The 21,766-nt window shown below is 44.0% G+C and overlaps 1 protein-coding gene across 2 annotated transcripts in view; it reads left to right on the top strand.

Annotated features, from left to right (window-relative positions):
* LOC132959274 (nck-associated protein 5-like) overlaps positions 1–21,766 on the top strand; it is a 124,072-nt gene that overhangs the window by 17,559 nt on the left and 84,747 nt on the right. The window contains exons 1-2 of one of the 2 annotated variants that reach the window (XM_061032159.1): positions 2,365–2,663; positions 20,773–20,846. In XM_061032159.1, the coding sequence (XP_060888142.1) occupies positions 2,586–2,663; positions 20,773–20,846 (152 nt within the window). In that variant the 5' untranslated portion in view covers positions 2,365–2,585. Of the gene's footprint in view, positions 1–2,364; positions 2,664–20,772; positions 20,847–21,766 lie in introns of those variants that run through there. The other variant, XM_061032158.1, reaches the window with a different exon arrangement.

Here is a 21,766-nt window from a genome sequence, read left to right as displayed (position 1 = left end):
ACACTACTTATGTAGGTCAGTGGGAGCAAAACAATCATATTCCAGGCATGCTGCTATGCATTATGTCAAAGTGGTTGTAATATGTGGCGATTTTACAGTGGGATTGGCATAGTAGAAACTGCAATCTTTGGTCTGAAAGGAAGTCTTTCAAGTCCATCTTTCAGAAAATAATCGGTCTTTTGAGTAGAGTTGCAACAATTTATCAATAAATATTTTGATAAACTTTTTGAGTCATTTTTAAGAAATTGAGCCCAATATCCCATCATTCCAGCTTTGAAAATGGGGAAGAATTATCTTCAACAAAACTTATTTTTAGTTTGAGTCTTTCTATTGCGTTTGTTCAGTTCGGTTTTGGTGCAAGATTTACAGTAAATCTGGAAACCATCTACTAAGGAATAGTTTTCTCTTGGTCTAATGTGAACTATATTATTACTTCTAAGAGAAACCTACCCGAACTCCCAGTAAAAACAGACATAAGAGCAAAATCTTGATGCCTTGTTGCACCTCAGAAACTTAACAAATGGATTTTGTTGGATATTGATGGCAGATTTTGTCCGCAATCCCTGAAAGTTAGTTGTGTATTCTTTGATAGTGGGTTTGTGTTTTGTTTCTTCCACACAAAAATGTTGTTACGGCATGTGCATGAGAAGAAAAGCTTGATTTATTTCTGTTTGTTTAACTTAATGGGAAACACCTTGTCATTAAACTTTAAAAAATGAAAATAATGCATTCTGAAATATAGCAGATGATTACACATCCATCCTTGGTTAGTCATTAACAATAGAGCTCTGGCATGACTGAATATTGGAATATGAACTGAAGGGATGTTCTGCCTTTACCTGTTGAGCACTTATCCAACCATACCTTAAACACAAAGGCAGGTTTGATGAACATAGACGCTGTTAAACTACCTAATGCGTTCTTGGCACAGAAGGTTTGGGAACTATCCATTCAACAATAGCTTGGGCTGAATCAGAGATGAACTGGATTTGTTCTCAAATGGTTAAAAGACAGGAGTCCTAGCCACTCTGACAAGTGTTTAAAGAAGGCATATGATAAATCAAATGAGGCAAAATTTAGCAACCCCACAGCCTTTGTTTACCTCAAACTCAAAGAAATGTGACAATGTCTCCAGACCAGCCTCTATGTTTTCAAGTCTGACAGACAGAACTGTGATTATCTATTGTGAAATCTACTTGACCAGACCAAAGGGAATGAAACAAAACCTGCAATCTGAGTTCATTCTCTTCCTTCAGAACCTGGTCAGAAGGGTTGTTAAGCTCATATTCTTGATTTGGAAGCAACAGTCAAGTTAGTACCATTAAACCAAAAGGTCAGCTGTGTTGCTTTTCTGTAGCTTGTGATAATATGACATGATCTTCCTCAGCAAGTGGAGATGTAAATGTTTTTTTTCTGAGCACTTTCAGGACTTGTTTTGGTTGGCTTTGAAAGGGTTCAAGTCCTTGAAATCAGCAGTTTAAAATATTGTTTCCAACATCAAAACTACAAGGTCAGTTTAGCAGCTGTTCTGGAGCTTTCTGTCCTGCTGCATGATCCTCATCAGCTTATTGGAGAAGACTTGGCTAAATAGTTGCAGATGAAATCCCTCTTGAACAAAGTGCCTTATCCATTCAGTGAAACTGCTTTTCTGCCTTAATAAGCAGTCAACTTTGGAGCTCAAAGTTTGGAAAAAGTACCAAAACGTCATGCTTGTTTATTGCAAGTTGCTGGACAAAACCACCAGTGTTTTACCCAAACAAAAACCTTCCTTCTATCCGCCATCCCCAATCGAAAAGTATGTCGTCCAATAAAGACAGCAGGATCAAGACCCTCTCTCTTCCTGCCAGAGATCAGGAGACCGCCGACATATTTGATGTCAAACTGAAGCTCTGCGCTCACGGTGAGACAGGAGGAGAACGCTCCTGAGGCGAATGTCAGCGTCTTTCATTGGCTGCCAGTCAGCTGCATGAACACACACATTCTATCCTTTATTCACTGCCAAGTTCGTCTTTACGTTGCTTTAGATCTCCCGAGTTGCTGCACTAGTCCATGGGCCTTGTTCAGGGGCCACCGAGTGTGAGTGTTGGGCCAAAGCATGAGCTGCGGAAAGACGTAGAAGCAGCCGACCAGGAGTCTGAATTTGATTTCTGTACTGCTGTGTGTTCATGTTTTATGTCTTTACATGCATGCATAAATACCAGCCACTCTTCTTTACATATAAACACATCAAAACACACACTCTCACGCTCTCCCAGGCAGCAAACCACACTTGGTCGTGCCCAGGTGATTTAATCCAACCTGACTTGGCTGGTTAAATATTGACTAGATCTGATGTGGCCTTGCTGAGGAGAGACAAGAATTCAGACGAGGCACTTGGCTGCCAAGGCTGCACGGCTGCCTGCTGCATCATCAGTCCAACACACACACACAGACACTCACACAGACACACCGCCGAAAGCAAACACACACACTCTGTGTCAGGCAGCAGCTGAGACTCCAGCAAAGCAGCCGGGGCAGAAGTGGGGAACGAAGCGGAAGAAGAGGAAGGCGAGCAGTAGAACGAGGGGGGAAAAGCGGGACGCAGGATGAGCCAGTTGGAGGAGCACGGGGTCGTGTCGGTGTGCGGGAGGATCCGAAACGTTCCCCTGCTGGAGCTGCTGGCGGTGAGTCCTGGTCCAAACCTTATCCCTCCCTCCTCTACAACTCAACTCCCAAACCCTCCTCCATCCCCTTCATCCCCTCCGTTCGCCGGGGGAAGGTATCTGGGGCAGGAGGCAGGCTGTCTGGAGCTGGAAGTAGGTCTTTGACTGGGCGATAATCAGGCGAACATCCTGCCCTCCGGTCTGCCCAAATCCACTACCACCTACATCGTTAATGCCCCAGACAGGAGACAGGAATTGCCCTGGGTTAGAGGTGTGGGGCAAGTGGGGGAGGGGGTTGATGGAAAGTTGAAATTCAGTTTGTTTGCAGGTCTTTTGCATGTCAAATTTGAACTTCTTGTGTTTCATAATGACATTTTGTAATTTTCATGGATTAAATCAGGAATTGATCAATCAAAAAACTAATCCTAAGAAGATTTTTTTTGGAGATGTCCAATTTCTGACGAGCTGCTTTACTTTTTGGGTCATCCAATATGTATTATGATCACTCCCTGGTGAATGGGAACGTGGGATTTCTTTACTATGTGTGCGGTGCGTCCCGATCTTATCATGTTCCATATGTAGGTCACTAGCCGACAAGCTGCTACCGCCACTAATGACATGCAAAGATGCGGCTTGTTTGGCGTCAAGCATACATCTCCAGAAGGTCTGAATCATGGGGACCTGCCCGCCATCTGCATGTAGTCAAACTAAGTGCTGGGGATTGATCGTGACATTTAATGGTTTATTACCGGTTGTGCTGTGTGCGCAGCGGTCTGATGTGATGCAAGAGCCATATCTAAAAATATGACCTGAGTTTAAGAGTGCTGCTTGGGCTCTTTATTTATTGCAGCTTGTGAGTCGTTTTTTTGGGAATAAGATAACGGAGCCTCAGTCATTTGTCTTATTGGAAAAAGTGATTTGTGTCCTCCTGGAAACAGCAAGAGATAAAAAATAAAAATAAGGAAAGGATTATTTTCAGGGGATTATCTTTTCTGTAACGCTCCAAATGTCTCTGTGTCGTCCTTCTTCCACTTCGCTTCTTCCTTGAGTTATTGAGCCAGAGGTGTTTTGTGGAAATCCAGGGGTTCTTAGCCTCTGCCACCGCATGGACGCAATTATGCAGACAAATGTCTCCGGCGAGCTCTGAGGCTCCATATATCCTTTATCTAATTACATTAACAGGAGCTGGATAGTGACTAATGGCTCGTGGAGGAGGGGGAGGAGGAGGAGGGGCCGACGTACCACGAGGAGCTGGAGAGGCCCGGGATGCATGATTGCATTTTTCCATCTTATTTCACTCCCGCGCGCTCCCTCCGCTCCATTTAGAAATCTCCGCTCACACACTGACCCACTGAGCCTTTTTCCAGCCTGAAACAGGGGCTAAGTCATCGTTCTCAGCTCTAATGCATCCTGGTGGGAGTATTGGCATTGTGGACGATGTTCTGCTCTGTCCATCATATTTCTCTATTGCAGGTCCTCAAATCAAATAAAACCTTGTCAGGGGCCACAAGGGACTCTTTCCTGTTAACGTTTCTTTTACTGGAACTCAAATGAAAATAAAGACTCGAATCCAAAACACGGGTTGCAAAACGCTGTGCATGATTTTATGATAGAAGAGCAAACATGCACGCTCTAACCCATTTGCTAATACGTTTATAATCCAGAGTAAATCAAATATGGACTTTAGGACTGACATTAACTTCCATTCATCCCAAGAATTTCTCATTTTTATGTCTGTTATGTCCAATCTGATTCAAACCAGTGTCCCCCAGTGAGTCAGTGAAAACTGGTAATCGTCTCAAATCAGCAGAAACTTTGTTTTTTATCCGTTTAAACTTATTTTGGTAACTGAGTTAGATGCATGAATTGTTGGCATGCATTGTAGGCTTGCGGCTGAAGAAAATTAGCTTCGATATGTATACCAATCCTGAGTTTTGTCTTTTCTCTTTGGGTTGACTCCGCTCAGCCAGTTTTGTATCTCACTTTTCAGTCTTGTGTTCTGATTCCAATTCAACTTTCTTTTAAGCAAGTGCCACACACACTTTTTTTCTCTTCTGGTTTGCAGTGATCACAGTTCTTCGTAATCAAGCAAAACAGACTTGGGACTCGTGTGACATTTTCCTGTAGCCTTCATATCCCAGAGCAGTCCTGCGTCTCAGTCTTGTTAGACCCTTGAACCCCTCTAAATTTAAACTTGATGTGAGATGTGTTTTGTTGGTGCATTTCCCACCACAAAGGAGTGTCCAGGACAGGTGCGACATGCGATGTGTCACACATGATCGCTGTAAAAATGCATCTGCTGCGACAGCAACACCTGGCAGCAATGACGCTAATTGCCAATGATTCATAAGTGTCTGAAGTGTCACTTTATTGCTCACTGTAGAGTGATGTATTGAGTGTGTTTTAAAGGGAATAATTACCCGGTGACTGGAAGCATTGTGATCAGCTTGTTTGCGTGAAAATGAGCAGCTGCAAAACGTTAAAATGAATCAAGAGAGACAGTCGCATTATGATCCAACAAAGAATAAGAATAAGGAAATAAATCTTTGGGGAGACATTTGCCTTCTTTGTGTAAGCTTTAATAAGGCACAGGAGTTGTTATTTGATTGATTGACGTCTGTCCATGCAGATTTGGCATCATTTCCCGTTTCTAAAAGAAATAAAAAACACATTCTTGGCTTCTTTAGACGGACTGTCAGCAGCAATAGAAACTACATGTGACTTCTAATGAGCCTCATTCTCTTAATGACTAGTTTTAGGTTAATAAATGCACACATTAGCATCTAATACAGTTTCTACAGTCTTTTAAATGTCTCCTCTTTCAGTGGTCAGTGAATAGAGCAGGTGTCAGACGTTTCCTGTTTGTCCCTCAGAGGTTTGCAGCGGGCTTACAGCAGCTCAGCAGTCTGCTGGCTCACTTTACGTTATGCTAATATCCCCCAGCTGCAACCTGCACCACCCTCTGCTCTCTCTCACTCACACACACACACACACACACACACACACACACACACACACACACACACACACACACACACACACGCGCACACACACACACACAAGCCCCCGGGACAGTCATGGGAGGGCGGTGAAAAGGAAGCCGAGATGATTAATTAACTCTGCCCTCATTTTGATAGCGCCTTATTGGCTTTCAACCGCTAAAATTCAGATTCAGAGCTTTGCATGGATTATCATCCCACCACCCAAAACACACACAGAAACAAACACGTCCGAAAATATCCAGGTCATGTTGTTACTCATGCGATGGTGTTATAGTGAAGTGTCAGTTTGTTTGCACTTTGAACGCAACTTTGACAGGAAACAGGCCCCAAATATGCCCGACAAACACAGACACATATGAGGTAAGAATTATAATTGTTGCGGTTTTTATTTGGAATTATTGGTGGGCAGGTAGATGTTCTGTCTCCCACGTCTTGCTCAATATGTGTCACTTTCCAACTCAACATAAATCAAACACTCACACGTTTTTATGACAGCTTGATAACGTGAGCGTCCCAGAGATATCCCAAACGCTGTTGCTCAATTCCTGTAAGAGTTTGGGTGGTGTCAGAAAACCTGCCTCATCCTGCTTCCAGGAGGCGGCGGGAGGAATGTGCTGTCAAAACAGAAGTATCGATTTGACAAATTCAAACTGGTGCCTTCATGAGTTTATATACAAGGAACTTGTCGTTCCTGTGGCTCCATTTTAAACAAACAAGTACATTTTCTGACCAACGAATTAAAGATAGGGATGTTTTTTGAGCCTTTTGGTAAGAAATTCAGAGTTGAAATTGTTAAGTTTAACCTCCAAGTTGACATTTTCTTGACAATCCTTGAAATAATGCAATACAAGTGAACTCACCAGGATGTAGAATGGTATTTTTGCATATTGTGATCTCATCATTGCGGGAAATCTTGAAATCCGTAATTTCTAAAAAAAAAGTTTATAGTTTTAGGCATTCTATTGCAAAATAAAAAATCAAGGCTCTGGTTATTTGAGATCCATTCAAAAAGGATCATGTCCAAAATAAATTCTCCCAAAGCGATTTTGTGGCCAATCTCTTTTTTTTTTTTGTGATGTAATCAACATACATTTAATTTAATGATACAAAACTCAGAGGCCTTCTCTTTCAGCTGCAAAAAGAATGAAGTCTCTTGGTATTATAGCTTTTATTTTGGACTGATTTAAACAGGATCATTAAAGAACAAAGTGTCCACAGAAGGTTGGTTCACAAAGGGTTAAAGATAAGAAAAGTAGCAAAAATAAAAAAGCCCTTAACTGACAATAGTTCTTAAAATATGTGTGTTTGTTAAATGTGCATGTGGGTGGTTGTATAAAGCACACGTGTGTGTGTGTTCATGTGGACTCTGATTCTCTATCTCACAGCAGCTTATTCATGTGGAAGCGAACACAGAAGCCAAACAGTCCTGGTGTGAGTGTGTGCCTCCATGTGGTCAGCTCACATGGGTGCCGTCATGTTGGTGTGTGTGTGTGTGTGACTTTTTTTAGTGTGTAAAAGCGCTCTGAACACCAGGTGCTCCAGCTGGACGCTTCCCTGCAGTGTCCCGGCCCTGACCGCCCGTCCTCTGGTCCCCTGTGCCGTTTCTCATTGAAGCCTGACTTCAGACAGCTCTGCAGAGACACCACACAGATCCTGGATATTGTCTGGGGAGAGAGCCTGCTTGTCTTTCATGATTTCATTTTTTTTGTTTTAAATTCATCTGTTTGCCTTCCCCTCCTGCCGTTTCTTGCGCTCTCTTTCTCTCTCATATTGTGCTGAACAAAAGATCACCTGCCTGTCTGTGTGGTGCGTCACACGGTGGCAGCCCTGAGGGGAAGCCTGCAGCCTCATGTGGAAGTTTGTCACCACTGTGTCATGATAGGCTCCTATTATCTCGCCCAGTTCTCTGAGGGCAATTAGACCAACTCAATGCCATCCACGTTGCCGTTAAATTTGTTTTGGTGAAACGAAGGGCCTTATTAACTGAAGGATTCACAGGTTAAAATGCACCCATTACTGCGCTGTGCTGTGGTGCTGTTTGCTTGGTTTGAATCATCCATCAAGGGAACATCTGAGGCAAAATTGGACCCTTTGTCAGCTGCATTCATAAGAACAACATGCTTTGTAATTGGACCTTGAGATGTGGTAGATTATGTACAGTTCATGGAGCTATCAGCGGCTTCAGTCCAGTCTTAGTGACCTCTCCCCTCATAGGTCTTGGAGGTTGGCGTGTTTCTCACTTAAAGAAAATGGTCATAATACAGTGTGACATGTTTTAAGGAAAAAGGCCCGTGGTTATTTTCACAGCGCAAATGTTATCATATATCCTGCACTGGAACTCGCTATATGCAAGATATATCAACAGCAAAAATTGGAGAGGTCTGTTTGGCCTCAAACTGCAGCAATGTGTTGCGTTATAATAAGGTGTTGTCTGCAGGGAATCGCCTGACGTGGCTAATGCGCTCTGTCAGAAGCGTTTGCGCCTGACGCTAGCCTCGCCTCCGCTCTGCAAAAAGGTCCAACAAGAGGGAGTTGAGTAGAGTCCAGCTCACCACGTCCGCCTGCGGGGTATACTTACACCACCGCCTGGCAGTCGGGGAGGCAGTGACCTTCACGCCGCGCGCAGTATTTGAGGAGTCGGGTGCTGTCAGGGCCGATAGGTGGGCTCGTGTTGATCTTCTCCCTGCCTGCGAGTTCAGTCCCCTCGTCATGCGGCCTCGGTTTTTTTTTTTTAGAGCAATTTCCACCTGGTGTTCAATCGTGTTATCTCACGGCTTTACTGCCGCCACATTATCTCAAATGCCAAGTATCAATAAGCGGAGCCGAGCCGAGCCGTTACTATGATTAGAAGGAAATCCATGCAGGGAGCTGTTTGATGGAGAACCATTACAAAGAGTCAGTGGGTGGAAGATTGGCCATTTCTGCAGATCCAATTAGACGCTGCAGAGAGTACTTTGGTTTCATCTTCAACCAGCCAACTGGATGTGATTCCTCTTTTTTTTTTTTTTTTTTTTTTTTTTTCCCAAAAGACGATTACCTTTCATTTTAGAGGCAGGAGTTTATAGTATCTCAGAATTGTTTATTTATTAAGTCAAGTGGGATTTAAAACAATTTGATGTAGGAATGTAGCAAAAGCAGAGATGAGGTCAGGTTTGAACTCATTTCTGTAAATGAGGTAAGAGTCAGAACTCGATAAGTTTATAGTCTTAATGCACATGTTTGCTGTGCATTTCCTGCCTTTTAATACGGCTCATTGATTGTTGAGATGAAGTAATTTGAATGCCAGGCTCTCTGTCGTTACAAAGGCAGTCTATGCCTTCTTAAGATCCATAAGAGGAATCAATATCATCTGCATGTAGTAACATTTGTCCGTGCGAGTCACCCGGCTAGCTGGAGCCACTCACATTATCGAGCCTCCGTCACTTTCTAAAGACATAATATGATCTGCACGCCTTTCATGAGTCCATAACTCAACTTTATGGTGATGTGCTCGTGGCGCTCAATGATTTTCCGGGATCCTCTCCGTCTCTCTTTCGGCAGCCAGACATCCGAGCAGTGATTGAGGTTTTATGAGGCGTTTGGAGCCTCAGGTGAGCCCGGGTTGAATGAGGGATGCGCCGCACAGGAGTGTTTGACCCTCGGGGGGGGGGGGGGGGGGGCTGATTGTGTGCGGTGTCAGTGGTCAACGGCTGCCTTTGTGTGTGGTCACGGTGGTCACGGAGGGGCTATTGTTGGGAAACCCGTGGCGGCCGGAGGGCTATCGAGCCATCCATCTGGCACAACAGCTGGAGGAGAAAGGAGATTTACACGCAGGAAATTATGCACAGCAAGCAAAATTCCCATGATTCTTGTCTTACATTAATGTCTCTGGAATTAGCTTCATTTAGCAGGAAATGAGCTTAATATGCTACAAATAGTTACTCTTTGTTGAATATTTCAGCTCTGCCCCTCAATCAGCTTTATTTTGGAGGCATTTCCTGGTTGCATTTTCCGACTTCCCCGCCCTTCCTCTGTCTCAAATGAGGAGACAGAAGTCAAACCAGCTGAATTAGTGCATTATTAAGCCTTTCTCCCCCTGACCCACTTCCCCCTGCACAGCTTGCATGGCTCGACTCCAGCATGGGGTCTGTGCGCCCCGGCAACGCGGAGAAGCATTCGAATGATCTCAGGATATGTTTCACTGTAAATGGATCTCTCATGTTGCCCAGAGAGGATGCTGAAATGAACCGATGGTGAAAGCTGTTCATTTTCCCATCAGGCTTCCTATTCATGCGGGCGTCACCAGCTCCTTTCAGACCGTCAAAACAGTCTGATCAGGTATCAACTTCCAAAAGGCAACACAACAATACAGAACACAGCAATTTGTCCCCTCATAAAACCCTGATGAAAGATGCATGCTCCTCTTTTATAAATGAATACAAATGAGTTTCTGTGTTTCTAGGCTAGCTCTGCTTTTTTCATCTGTTAGTCCGTGCATCCTTAAATGCCAAGTACCTATTCTGGTTGGCTAATACCAGAAAATAATGGTAAAGACTTACATACAAACAATTGATTTAAAAATGTATCACTTTTTTTTCATGTGGGTCTCAGCTTTTCTACAAGTGAGAGGGATCCCAAGGATAACAGGTTGGGAACTGCTGGACTAACCAACAACATATTTTTTAGCAGTAGGTTTGCCCCATTCTAAAGTAAAAAAAGCAACATTTTTTCGACTCCCATGTTGACCTCCATGAATAATACCGCCAGGGTGGTCAGCCCAACTTCTGACCTACAAGGGGAACAAAGCAGAACGCTCTAGCATGTGCTCCATAAAGCCATGGTTTTATAAAAGGACATGTATAATACCATGGCTCATGCTTTCAGGGGTAGGGGGCATCTGATGGGTGAGCCATTGTAACCCTTCCTCACTTCAATCAGCCTATTGGAGGGCGCCGGTTGAGAAATGGTTTCCAGAGGGTTCAGAGGATGCCAGAGCATTCGCTAAAAGGGGGGCTGCCCCAGATAAAGAGGGTTAGCTGGGTAAACAAATAATAACGATAGAACAGTGTTGTTATTGTAAGAGCAAATAGCCGGCCTAAGCAGAGGAAATTCAGGTCCATGCACTGCGACATTTTCCCACAGTAGAAACCCCCTTCTGATCATTAAATATCTGAAAGAGTTTAAGTGCTGCGACGTCTCAGGATATGAAATCCACTAAGCAACATATTAATACAAACAAACAATATTAGAATTCTGGTTCCTGTCTAGGAAAGTCAGTCATAATAACCAGGGAAATGTAATTTATCTAGCAGATAAACTTTTGACACTCTGAGAAATTCTTCACACAGAGAAATCCCACGTGTTTCAGTCCAAGGGAGTTATTCAAGTCCACTGATGTCATCCAGTCTGAGGCTTAAAGAGAAACAGCGCTGATGTCAAATTCTTCCCCAGCTCCCATCTGGAAGAAATAAAACAAATATGGTTGCTAAAAATAAGCCTCCACTTGAGATGATAAGAAGGATTTAGTGCCATTTACTGTGTAAATACAGTGTGCGGTTGGCCCGAGACCCCTATTGAAATTCCTTTCCAACCTGGACGAGGTCTGACTGTAAAAAGCTCCCTGGAATAGGCTGCAATAATGCCTTTCAAAAGTCCATGATGGGTGATTTAAATATTTTATGCTGCTGAATTATTGGACTCCCAGTCCCTCTTTCAGATCACTTGACGGAGTGCGGTGAGCTGCTGCACTGAGAGGTCTTTGTTCACATTAACCCATTAAATGGATGCAGCCGAAGTGGATGAGCTCTTCGAGCTAAAATCGCTGCTCTGACATTGAAGCTGAAACATAACGACTAAAAACTTCTGCTCTGGTCCTTTTTTTTTTTTTTTTTTGCAAAATGGGAGTCTGTTTCATCAAGTTCAAGGGGAAGTAAGCAGCTGTCATGTGCCAAAAAAAAAAACTCTGATAAAGCCGCTCTACACCGCCAACCCCCATTACAACAGCAGACAAACATCAGTGTCAACTTGCAAAATAAACATGTTGCGCTGCAAGTTGTTCAAGATAGCGACAGGTCTAAAACAGTTGTATATCTGTAAATGCATGTTCCTGTTTTCTTTGTTGTCTGTTGTGCTTTTTCTATCATAAACTCGCCAACTTACGATTGAAGGTTTGTCGAGCAAGCACTAAAGCAGGCATTGTCGAACATGTATTATTTAACAAGGGGAGCTCACTGAGGACATTCTTATTTACAGCAATGCCTGCAGGGTGGGGGTTACCTAGATTTACACCGCCCACGCCGGCATCGCTGCATTCTTGTAATGTAGGCTACTGGGCAACTCTATTGACGGCCCGTGTTGGTCAGGGGCACATATCTGTTTGGGAAAGTGCGGCATTACTCATTCACCTCCCCCACCATGCAAATTTGTTTGCAGTTAGTTCTCAGATTCAGAGAGGCAACCTTTTGGCCACGAGCCTGGTTGTGTTAACCCAGAGGCTGCGTGCTGCCACCCCCACAGTCTGTCTGGAAAGAGGCACAGCGATATCCTCTTCTGAAATAATTCATGACCATGGGAATAATCGCAGCACCGAGTCCTGCAGTAGAGGTCAAAAGTCACCACATCGCATCTCTTTATGCATTTCTTATTATCAGTCTTCTACCGAATCTTCCCTCTTCCCCCTTTAAAAGAAGAAATCACATCACTGTATCGGGGAGCCGTCACTGTCAGGTAAGATAGGAAATGTGGATCTGATAAGCATGAGTGGCACAGGTGGGTTCAGGGGATGACAGCATCACAAACAAACACCGTCTTCTTGTCACATTACCATTTCTCCGGTTATGGTTCCTTGCATGCCTGCAGGGGTAATCTCCCGCTCCCATCCCGAAGGCGGAGAGAAGAAAATCAGAGGCTGACATTAGCAGGAATTCCTCCATCCGCGCTCGCCTCGACATCTGCCCGGCACCTGGGCTGGGAACGTCTCGGCACACAGACGAGCCCGCATCCATAAATCAGCCGCTGGATTAAACAACGGGCGGAGCTGTGATAAAGCCGAGGCCTGAAGCTGATGCGCGTGAAACGTCAGGGAATCTGACAAACTATCCGGCGCAAGAAATATCTCTGCCAAACCACATGCTTGGAGGTCAGGAGACTGTTGCGGAATAGACTTTGTTAAGTTTGTGGGTTATAATTTACAATCTTGGACGTTATCCTCTCTTGTCCTGGCAGCTGGACTTTTGCAAAGAAGGTGATATATTGGTACTTTTCTTTCTTTTTCACCTGGTATCATCAGCCAGGGTCTTAAAGCATCATTGTGCAATGGGTCGTTTCAGGTATCTCTTAAGGACATACATTTCTTGTGTATCTGAGTATAATTCTGTGCCATTGGAAAGAACCAATCGGGTTGAGTGGAAACACTTTCAAACGCTGGGCATCATGATGACACAGAGCCTACCAACAAACTGTGATGAGAAGAGGTGAGAAATGCTGGTGAGGCGAGCTGGAGAGTACAGATAATGCTGAATGGATCCTCTTGAGGGCTTTAGCTCAATCCATAATGTGCCTAATTTCCCGTGAAGGGACACAGTCACTGCTTCTTGATCAGCCTTCTCTCTCTCTCTCTCCACACACTCCCAAATGCTTCATCCACAGAACCGCTCGGTTAGGTGCGGCGCCCGTCTGTCAAAGCCTGCATAAACAGAAGCCCGACTTCCCCCTGTGAACCAACCAACATCTGTTTAGCATCAGCCCGTGGCTCTGATCTGCCCCTTCTCCTGTCAATCCCCAAAAGGGTTTCTCTCATTCTCCCATGCTCTTTGTCTCTTTTCACTTTCTGTTGGTTTACCACTTAGCCGTGTTTGGACTAAATCCTTGACATCATCGACAACGTGTTACTAATACTGTTGATGTTTGAGACATCATGAATAGCTGTGGTTATTGGATTTCTCCATCCTTCTTCTGGGCTACTTCGTCTATCAGTCGAAGGCGGAGACGTTCTGCAAAGTTTGTGTTGGACAGTTTTTGTCATTGTAACTGTGGCATATAGAAACCAAGATTTGGGAATGGAAGGAGTGGTGGAAAAATAAACTGCCAGTCATGTCAGCGGGCAATAAAATACGACTCTGGATACGATTTTGTCGATGGAAATTATGGAAGGGTACCAGTTTTTTTTTTTTTAAACACGAGCGATCAGACCGATAAAATCTTGTTGACGTACTCTTCAACCACCTGTAAATGTGAGAAATGACCTTGGTGTCTGCTCTTCTGTATGCATATGGTCCTTGATCGTACCAATTACTTGACCGTGAACCGTCCATGTGAAGGCCAAAAGAAGTGAGTTGAGATTCATTTCACATTTACTTTGTAAAGATTCCTTGACATCCTCAGGTGTTATCCTCATTAACTAATTCTCTTAACTGTTCGCCCCATCCTTTGTTAGTCATCCCTTTCTTTCTCTCTTGCCTGTTGTTTTTCCTAAAAGCCCGTCAGCACCAGCTGAGGATTTGTCTTCTCAACATTTTGTTTTATGCCCATCCCCTTTTTTTTGTTGCTTTTGTCTCTCTGATCCCCCTCCGTCTCTCGATGGCTATTTCTCTCTCAGACAGAAGCCCCTCTATTTTCCCTGCGCTCCTTTAGACTGCCAGGTCCTGGTTTCCTTTTCATTCCTGTCATCGCCACTCTCCCACCCATTCCAAGTACACCTGGCTGATTATTGGCCCCCAGATGATAGTAAAACCCAACAATCCCCCCCCAAGGCTTGTAAAATCTGGGCATACTCCTACCCCCTGAACATTGCCTGTTTCCTAGATTCCCATCCTGTCTGGAAACATTGGTACCAGCATGAACACACTGTGTATTTGTTTTTCTTTCTAAAAGCAGCATTCCTCGACTGCTCCTCCCTCATGCGTGTTTTTGCAGATTTAAAACAGAGGCTCAGGGCAAAACCTGAGGGGAATAGATTGAAGGGACAAAGGAAACAGACCGATGGATGGGTATTAAAAAATGGAAAAAGTATTTGTGCGCATGAGAAATACTGATACTGACAAAGTAAAAAGGTTTGGCTCTTTAATCCGGTCTATACTTAGGGCTGCATAACCAGGACCAATAATTAAGGAAGATATTAAGAGTTGGGCAAAATTCTTGTATGAAGGCAGTCAGTTTTCTTTTAGATTACTTTCACCATGGGAAACACAAAGGTCCTTGTGCAGTTCTTCCATTTTGCCATCCTTTCAGTGCTTCATGATTGACTGGCCTCTGAAAAGAAAATTGATTGGGAAAATAGATTTTACTATCCTTTTGTTTTTTTAATTGATACTTGGCTGCCAAAATTGATTTGGATAAAAATAAATGACTTGTATTTTTTTTTAAAGATTCAGTAAAGTGCACAATGATGCACTTTACACGCTTTTTTTTACACAAGTAGCTCTGTGGAAGTGATCAAATAGCAATGTCGGATCCCATGTATTTCATTCACAAGCTACTTTTTCAGCTCTCCCCTGTGAGGTTTGTGCTGTGAACAGCTTTGCCACTGTTCCCTACAGGCATGAATGGCCCACTCATTCAAACCCAAAAGAGCAGAGGAGGAGCCCGAACAGACGGGAGGCTATTTGAGTGTTGGACGTATCTTAATGTTTGGAAAGATAATCTGCAGGGATTTGGATTCCTGACGGTGGTTAAGTGTTGATGTTTGAGACTGGGCTGGGCCGTAGGTGCTGCTGGAGGAAGAACATCAGATAACCCAAACTGTTGAAACTCACTCTAGATGATGAACAGGCTCCCTTTTGTATCTAAAGTAATCCATATTCCCTGACACTGCTCCATTTGTGGCAGGTAGGCAGATGAAGAATATCCTGCTCACTGGAGGCATTTGTTACCTGAATGTCCTCGACTCAATACAGCGACTGTGTGAGCCTCTACAACCTTACAGTCGCTGAGCTTTTAGGCTGTGGTGCATTGTTCGGCAGGGTGGGAACAATTTCTCACGGATGGATCGGGACGCCTCTCTCTGCCCATTCACATCTAAATGTTTTCTCTCTAGAATCAGCAATTTCCTCATGAATTAATGAACTTATTATCTCAAGGAAGCAGCGGTCTTCAAACGTCAAGACCAAACATCAAACATCTTGTCTCTCCACGACACCAAACTTTACTAAACCGATCCACCTGACACTGCACATATCCCTGTATCTCATCTTGATGTGAAACATCACACATATGAACCTGAGTAGATGCCCTTTCCACTGATAAAAAGGCAGGGTTATCGGTCGAGTTATCAGGGTCTGAGGATATGAGAGCCGATGGCTGGGCTGATATCCTGACAGCAGGTCTTTGGGATGTGAGTAAGGAGCTTCGAGTGAAGGATCATCAGCCGGAGCGTCCAAACATGCTGATAAGACTAATGAATTTAACCGAGCCTGGCTGATGCAGAGAGATGATACAAGCAGAGGCAGGTTTCTAGAAGACACCATTCGTCTTACTGATTGCTTAATTACAATAGGATCACTGACATTTTGAATTATATTGGCATACGGAAACACGATTTAATTCCTGCAAATTAAATCAGCGGTGTTTACATCTTGCTGACGATGTACACATAAACTTTGGAGTATTGGATGGCAGGAGGAGTTGGCTGCAAACCCAGAAGTGTCTTTGGCAGACGGCCAAGACTAACAGCCGTATCAGATGTGGTATATCTTCCACACCTTGCAAAGACACTGTCATAATTCATTCTCAAGTGTGCCATAAAAATACACCCTGAAAGAAATCTTACAGTCAATTGGCATAACCTTTGACTTGCAGTAGCGCGTGTGGGAGCTACGCTTTCCGTCAAATTTGAAGCCCAGTGTTTTTGTAGTCCCAAAGGCCATGCAAGCATGTCATCAGTCTGTGGGAGCAGAGATTGGTTGGCGCAGAGGGTTGGGGCACGGCGATATAGAGGGTAGAGGTTGTGACCTTGTCTTTGGCAGGGTCTTAGCTGAATGCTGCATGCAAGGTGTCTTATCTGCAACGCCAGCCTGAGCTTCTGATCTGTAGACACATCAAGGCGTCGGAGGGAGCTCATCACACCCAGGACTTCAAGCAACCATGACCTAGGTCGGAGTTTTATCTAGCTTAAGGTTTATTTGTTTTCTCCAGTCGACTCCAAAGAGGTCTTTATAAGATCCAGACGCTTGTCTAGGATGTGATTCCATCCCTGTTAATCTTCAAGAATGTGTGAAGGGAGGCGAGCGTGCTTGTGAGGCTCATATGGATGAATAATGTATCTGATGTTTTATTACTTAAAATCTGGCTCTTAATCTTCCACAGATTGCATTTGCTTTGAGTGTCTGTTTGAATGTTTGTGTGGATTTTAACAGAAGTGTGTGTCTGTTTTTCCCCCGTCCCTGCTCCTTAGTGCCAAAGCAGCGGGGGTGGGGGGGGGGGGGGGGGACGGCGCTCGTATTTTAAAATTTCATAAAGGCACATGAGCAGTTGGAGGGGACTGGATGTGGGAATCAAGCCGCGCACAGGGCGGGGAGCCCTTTCCCTCCACGGCTACTGAGTGCTTCCTTATCAAAGGCTCTCACACATGAGCAAACATGGCCGGATAAACATCACCAGGAACCTGCGGTCATAGAGCAAGAACATCGGCAAACAGATTACCTGCCAGGTTAACCTTAGCTTAGCCCCTGCTAACAGGATAATGGCAAAAACCTGACCATGTCCAATGAATGCTTTTAATACAATGTTGTGCAAGGTCCATAGTTTGATTGGCAGCTACATTGGTACCATTGGTAAACTAACACCTAAAATTGGCTTTTGATGTTCTCCATACATTTTCAGACAAAACTTGTCTTACCTCCAAGGCAGCTGAAAATATTTCTTTATTTGGAAGCTCTTGGGGTAACGACATAATAAGATCTTGAGAAAACAACTGGAAATGACTTATTAACAAGGTGAAATAGAATCCACGAAGGTATGTCCGCTTAGGGCTTCCTTATCAAAATAACATGTAGCACTCGATCAAAATTCCTCATGTTCTGCTGTCCAGGAAAGGATGTGCAGATTTTTACCAAAATCCTCTCAACGATGAAGTTTTCTTTAAGTGCGATTATGGACGTCTTTATGAGCTTACATCTCTTTGGACATTCTAACCACGGTTGAGTGATTGTTGGGCTGTTCTGCAGTTGCAAGAGTCCTGAGAAATAAGCCTCTAAATCAAGCCTCAGCTCAGTGTGTTTTTCACTCTACTCGTGAGTACCTGGGTCTCGTCGGAATGCAGCAGCTTTCTCTCACGCCGTTAAACCGTCAGAAATAATGCCCGGCTGAAGATATACCATACGGCACAACATACATGAGTCATGCTCTAAATCCCCCCCCACCTCCATTTCACATGACAACAAGCATGCCGCATTCCCTGCATTCCTTCATGTGTGCTGAGGATTATTTCAGTGCCCTGTCATTAGGAGAGGTCTGCGTGATGACAACACTGACTTAGGCAGCTTTACTCCATGTTTGATGTGGCCTGTAAATATTTCCCCTGACGTGGGGCTTTCATGAAGAAGGTTCCCCTTTGTGCAGCAGCCATAATCATGGGATCGCGTTGCTAATGGTCTTTAGGAGACAGACGTTTTAACCCCAGACGGTGTATTTGTCTGCTTGAGAAGGGAGTCACACATTTTCTTGATGAGGTGGCAGAGTGAGAATGAATGGTCTCGGTGTCTTGCACCTTTTTTAGATGCTTATTTCATTAAATCTAAATTGCACAAATATGTTGCCAATGTTTTAGCGTTGCGTACGTATTTGTGCAATTTAGACATTGTGCAGGAGTTCGCACGCAAATATGATGGATTCATTCCTCTCCACTGCACCTGTCATCTGAAATACATGTCGTTTTTTTTAATACTTTGTTACTGTTCAATACTATCGATTATTAAAATAACGAAGATTGCATAATTTTAAAACAATTTTAAAACAGAAAATCTAAATTTTGTCAACATGTTAGGAACCAATTCTGCAAAATTATTTTCCAGCTTCTGGCTTCATCCCATCCCCCAAGGTTCAAAGAGTAACATAAATGTGATCATTCACTATGGGTTTTTGGGTATTGATTAGCTGTGGTTGGAGCAGATTGTAAAGTACAAGTTTGGGAACATTGAGAGCTGAGAGCTAATGGCCTTTCAGCTAAGATGAGAGTGCCGTTCATGCTGTGGCTATCTCAGTCTAGCAGATGGCTTTGGGGCACTGTTGTTTAACAGTGTAATTGGTGGCTTTCCAAACATGAAAGACTTGTCACACTGGTGGAGTCAAAATAAATGACCACAATGACTGAAGAGATGATGAAAAGATCAGGAGTTGCTGTTATTTCATTTTAGTTTCTGGAGCTACAAAATATCACAAAGTGTCACAGGAATTGGAAAATATGGCACCACGCTGTTTAGCATCGATCCGTTGTCTTTGCTTTGGCTTCGGCCCTGTTTGCCTAATGGTCACCCAGAGTGCCCTTGACTGGCGACTCTGCAGGATGCCTGGGCATTTGCCATGTTCTGCTGGCACCGGGGCAAGCTGGTGGTGATGGACGGCTTGAGTTGGCGGTCTCAGATGTGAGATTAAGAGCGATAATTGCTTCAGAAGGAACAGTGGGAGAGCGGCACCCAAAGAGGAGCGGTGGAGACAAAACAAGTGCACTTACTGAATTCAGACCAGCAGCCTGTGCTTGTGAACATCTGGTCTAATTCAAGTTTACTCTCAGGGCCGCAGGTTAAAAAAAGCACAGGCAGTGATAGCAGAAGTACTTAAAGTCTGCTTGGACCCTGAAGCTGGGTCAGAGGGAAGTCAGAATAAACCTTTACATTTGACTATTATATAGTCAAGCTGGTTTTCAGTTGTTTGTTTGTTGTGTTGTGTTTCTCTGGTATTTTCTAACCCCCAAATGCAGATGTGCTACCCCAGATATGTGCATTGTTCTCATGTCTTATTTTCCAAAAGTCACATTTCCATAAAGACCTGACAGGTTGCTAATTTTTCATTTTCATGGTACAACAACAGGGGTCTTCGGAAAATTTGAAACCACAGGAACTTTGTTTGGTTTACCAATTCCCTTTGGTTTCAAAAGTTCCTTTTCAAAAGAACAGTTTATGTTTTCTTAGATTGGCTTTTTTTGTTGTTGCCGGTTTCTAATTAGAGATTACAAACACAGCATATGAATAAAATGCTTCGGGGCAGAAAAGGGGAGCTGCAGTTGTAGTAGATGATAAGAATACAGCGAAGGAAGGGGCACAAAATAAATGTCTGCGTTTTCTTCCAGGCTGAGATTCCTGGCCTGGTGACCTCTTCATGGGAATCCCCATTATTCAATTACACTACGCGAGCTCATGACCACAGTGTCTAGAAATCAATGGAGAGCATCTGTCCCACTGAGATAACCGTTTACCCAAGAGATGCGTCATGAGCTGTCAAGCTAACATATAATTAATTAGTCTTGAACCTTTACCGCACTCATATGACAGCTGCAAGTCACAACTGGCCGTGTTATGTAGAAGGTAGACCTCAACTGTCTGCAAACCCAGCTGCTTAAAGTATGGTGCCTATGTGGCCTATTTCTTACCGTTGCACTCCCCCCCTTTCTGCTTTGCATAGTCGCACCACTAACAGGCAAATCATTAGGCCCCGGCCAAGAAACTCTGACATCTGTTTTTTCCATTCTGCTCTTAGCCTTAGCTCATTTCGACCGTGCTGTAACTCAGTAGCACACATTTTGCGAGTGTGGGCTATTCCCAGCTGACATTACACAGCTGGGCTCGCTCCTGGGCCAGCCGTTAGAAGTTACCCAGAGGTGCTTCTGGAGTTACACACAGGGAGAGGAGAAAGAGAAGGAGAGACTAAACTGATTAGTCTCACCTTTGCAAAAGGACTTTTGCTGTTTTTTCGCCATTCTTCACACATTTATGAAAGCCCAAGTGGAGGAAATGCTCAGTCCAGTAAGGATTTTACGACATTGCATGCCTGTATTTGATGAATAGATGTTCATTGTTGTTATTTCTTGGCTCAGCTGATAATGTTTAAGATGAAGACCATGCTTGAAATCTGCCCGTGTTTCCAATTAACCTATATTCCCTATGTTTGCACACTGACTCCATTGTTTACTCTTGGCTTTTCCCATCTCTTCTTGGCAGGAATACATGGACGCCAACAAATGCATCGACGAGCTTCTCAAACAGCTTGAGGAGGAGCGACGGAACGTCCGAAGGTAAGAGGGTCTTAAGATTACTGGGCAGATGTTTCATTGCTCCCGGACATCAGCAGCTGCCTGCAATCCATTCCCGACCAGAGGCAGCAGAACAATGTTGTTTAGTTTTGAGTCTGAGACAAGCTTTGTACGCTCTTCCTGAGAAATGCTTTTTGTGTTGGAAGCACACTAAGAAGTGGCAGACAAAGGGGGATACTCTGGTCCCAGTGTGGGGTTGACTGGGGGCATTTCTCATGGAGGTCTTTTGAGAGGATTTGTCCAAACAATGGAAATGTAGAGCTTATGGAGATGCCAATCTAATGACCTTGTCCCCTCCATGCTCCTATCCTCCTAGCTTTTCCAGTGATGCACTGCGCCCATTCAAAAAAGAGACAATTTTTTAAACTTCACCCTCTTTTGTACCACCCTCTCTCCATCTCAATGGAGCTGTATTCCCCCGGCTCCAAGTAATTTTCCCCCTGATTGAGCAGTGAGGGGCTGGGGGTTGGAAACAGGGGGGAAAGGGGTCTCAGGGTGGGTGTTTGGGGGGAATAGATGACCACTGACCATCCCCTTTACTAGGCCAGGGCAGCCCGTTAATAAAGGAAGTGATGTGTAAAGGAATGACCCCCTCGTCTATGTCATCCCCACCTTTCTTTACAAGACAGGGGAGTCATCTTTGGTGACACCCAGAGTGACCTAATAGCTACAGAGAGAGATAAAAATGTCATTGTGGGGGCTGACCATGATGGGACCAATGGACCAAGGGGTTCAAAGCCATGAACTTGTACCAAATCCAACATTTTAATCTTGGTTTGTTACCATTTTTATGTTAATACAGACAATGATACAGAAATGCAGAATTGTGGTGAGAGAGACAGCTGTTGACCGTTGTCTAGACTCTTGTGGTTTTACACGAACAAAAACTGAAAAAGATATAT

The sequence above is a fragment of the Labrus mixtus genome, chromosome 24 (assembly GCF_963584025.1).
Source record: "Labrus mixtus chromosome 24, fLabMix1.1, whole genome shotgun sequence".
In the NCBI taxonomy this organism is placed as follows: Eukaryota; Metazoa; Chordata; class Actinopteri; order Labriformes; family Labridae; genus Labrus; species Labrus mixtus.
Note: the sequence above shows the minus strand (reverse complement) of the source record. Positions and strands in the feature narration are given on the sequence as shown.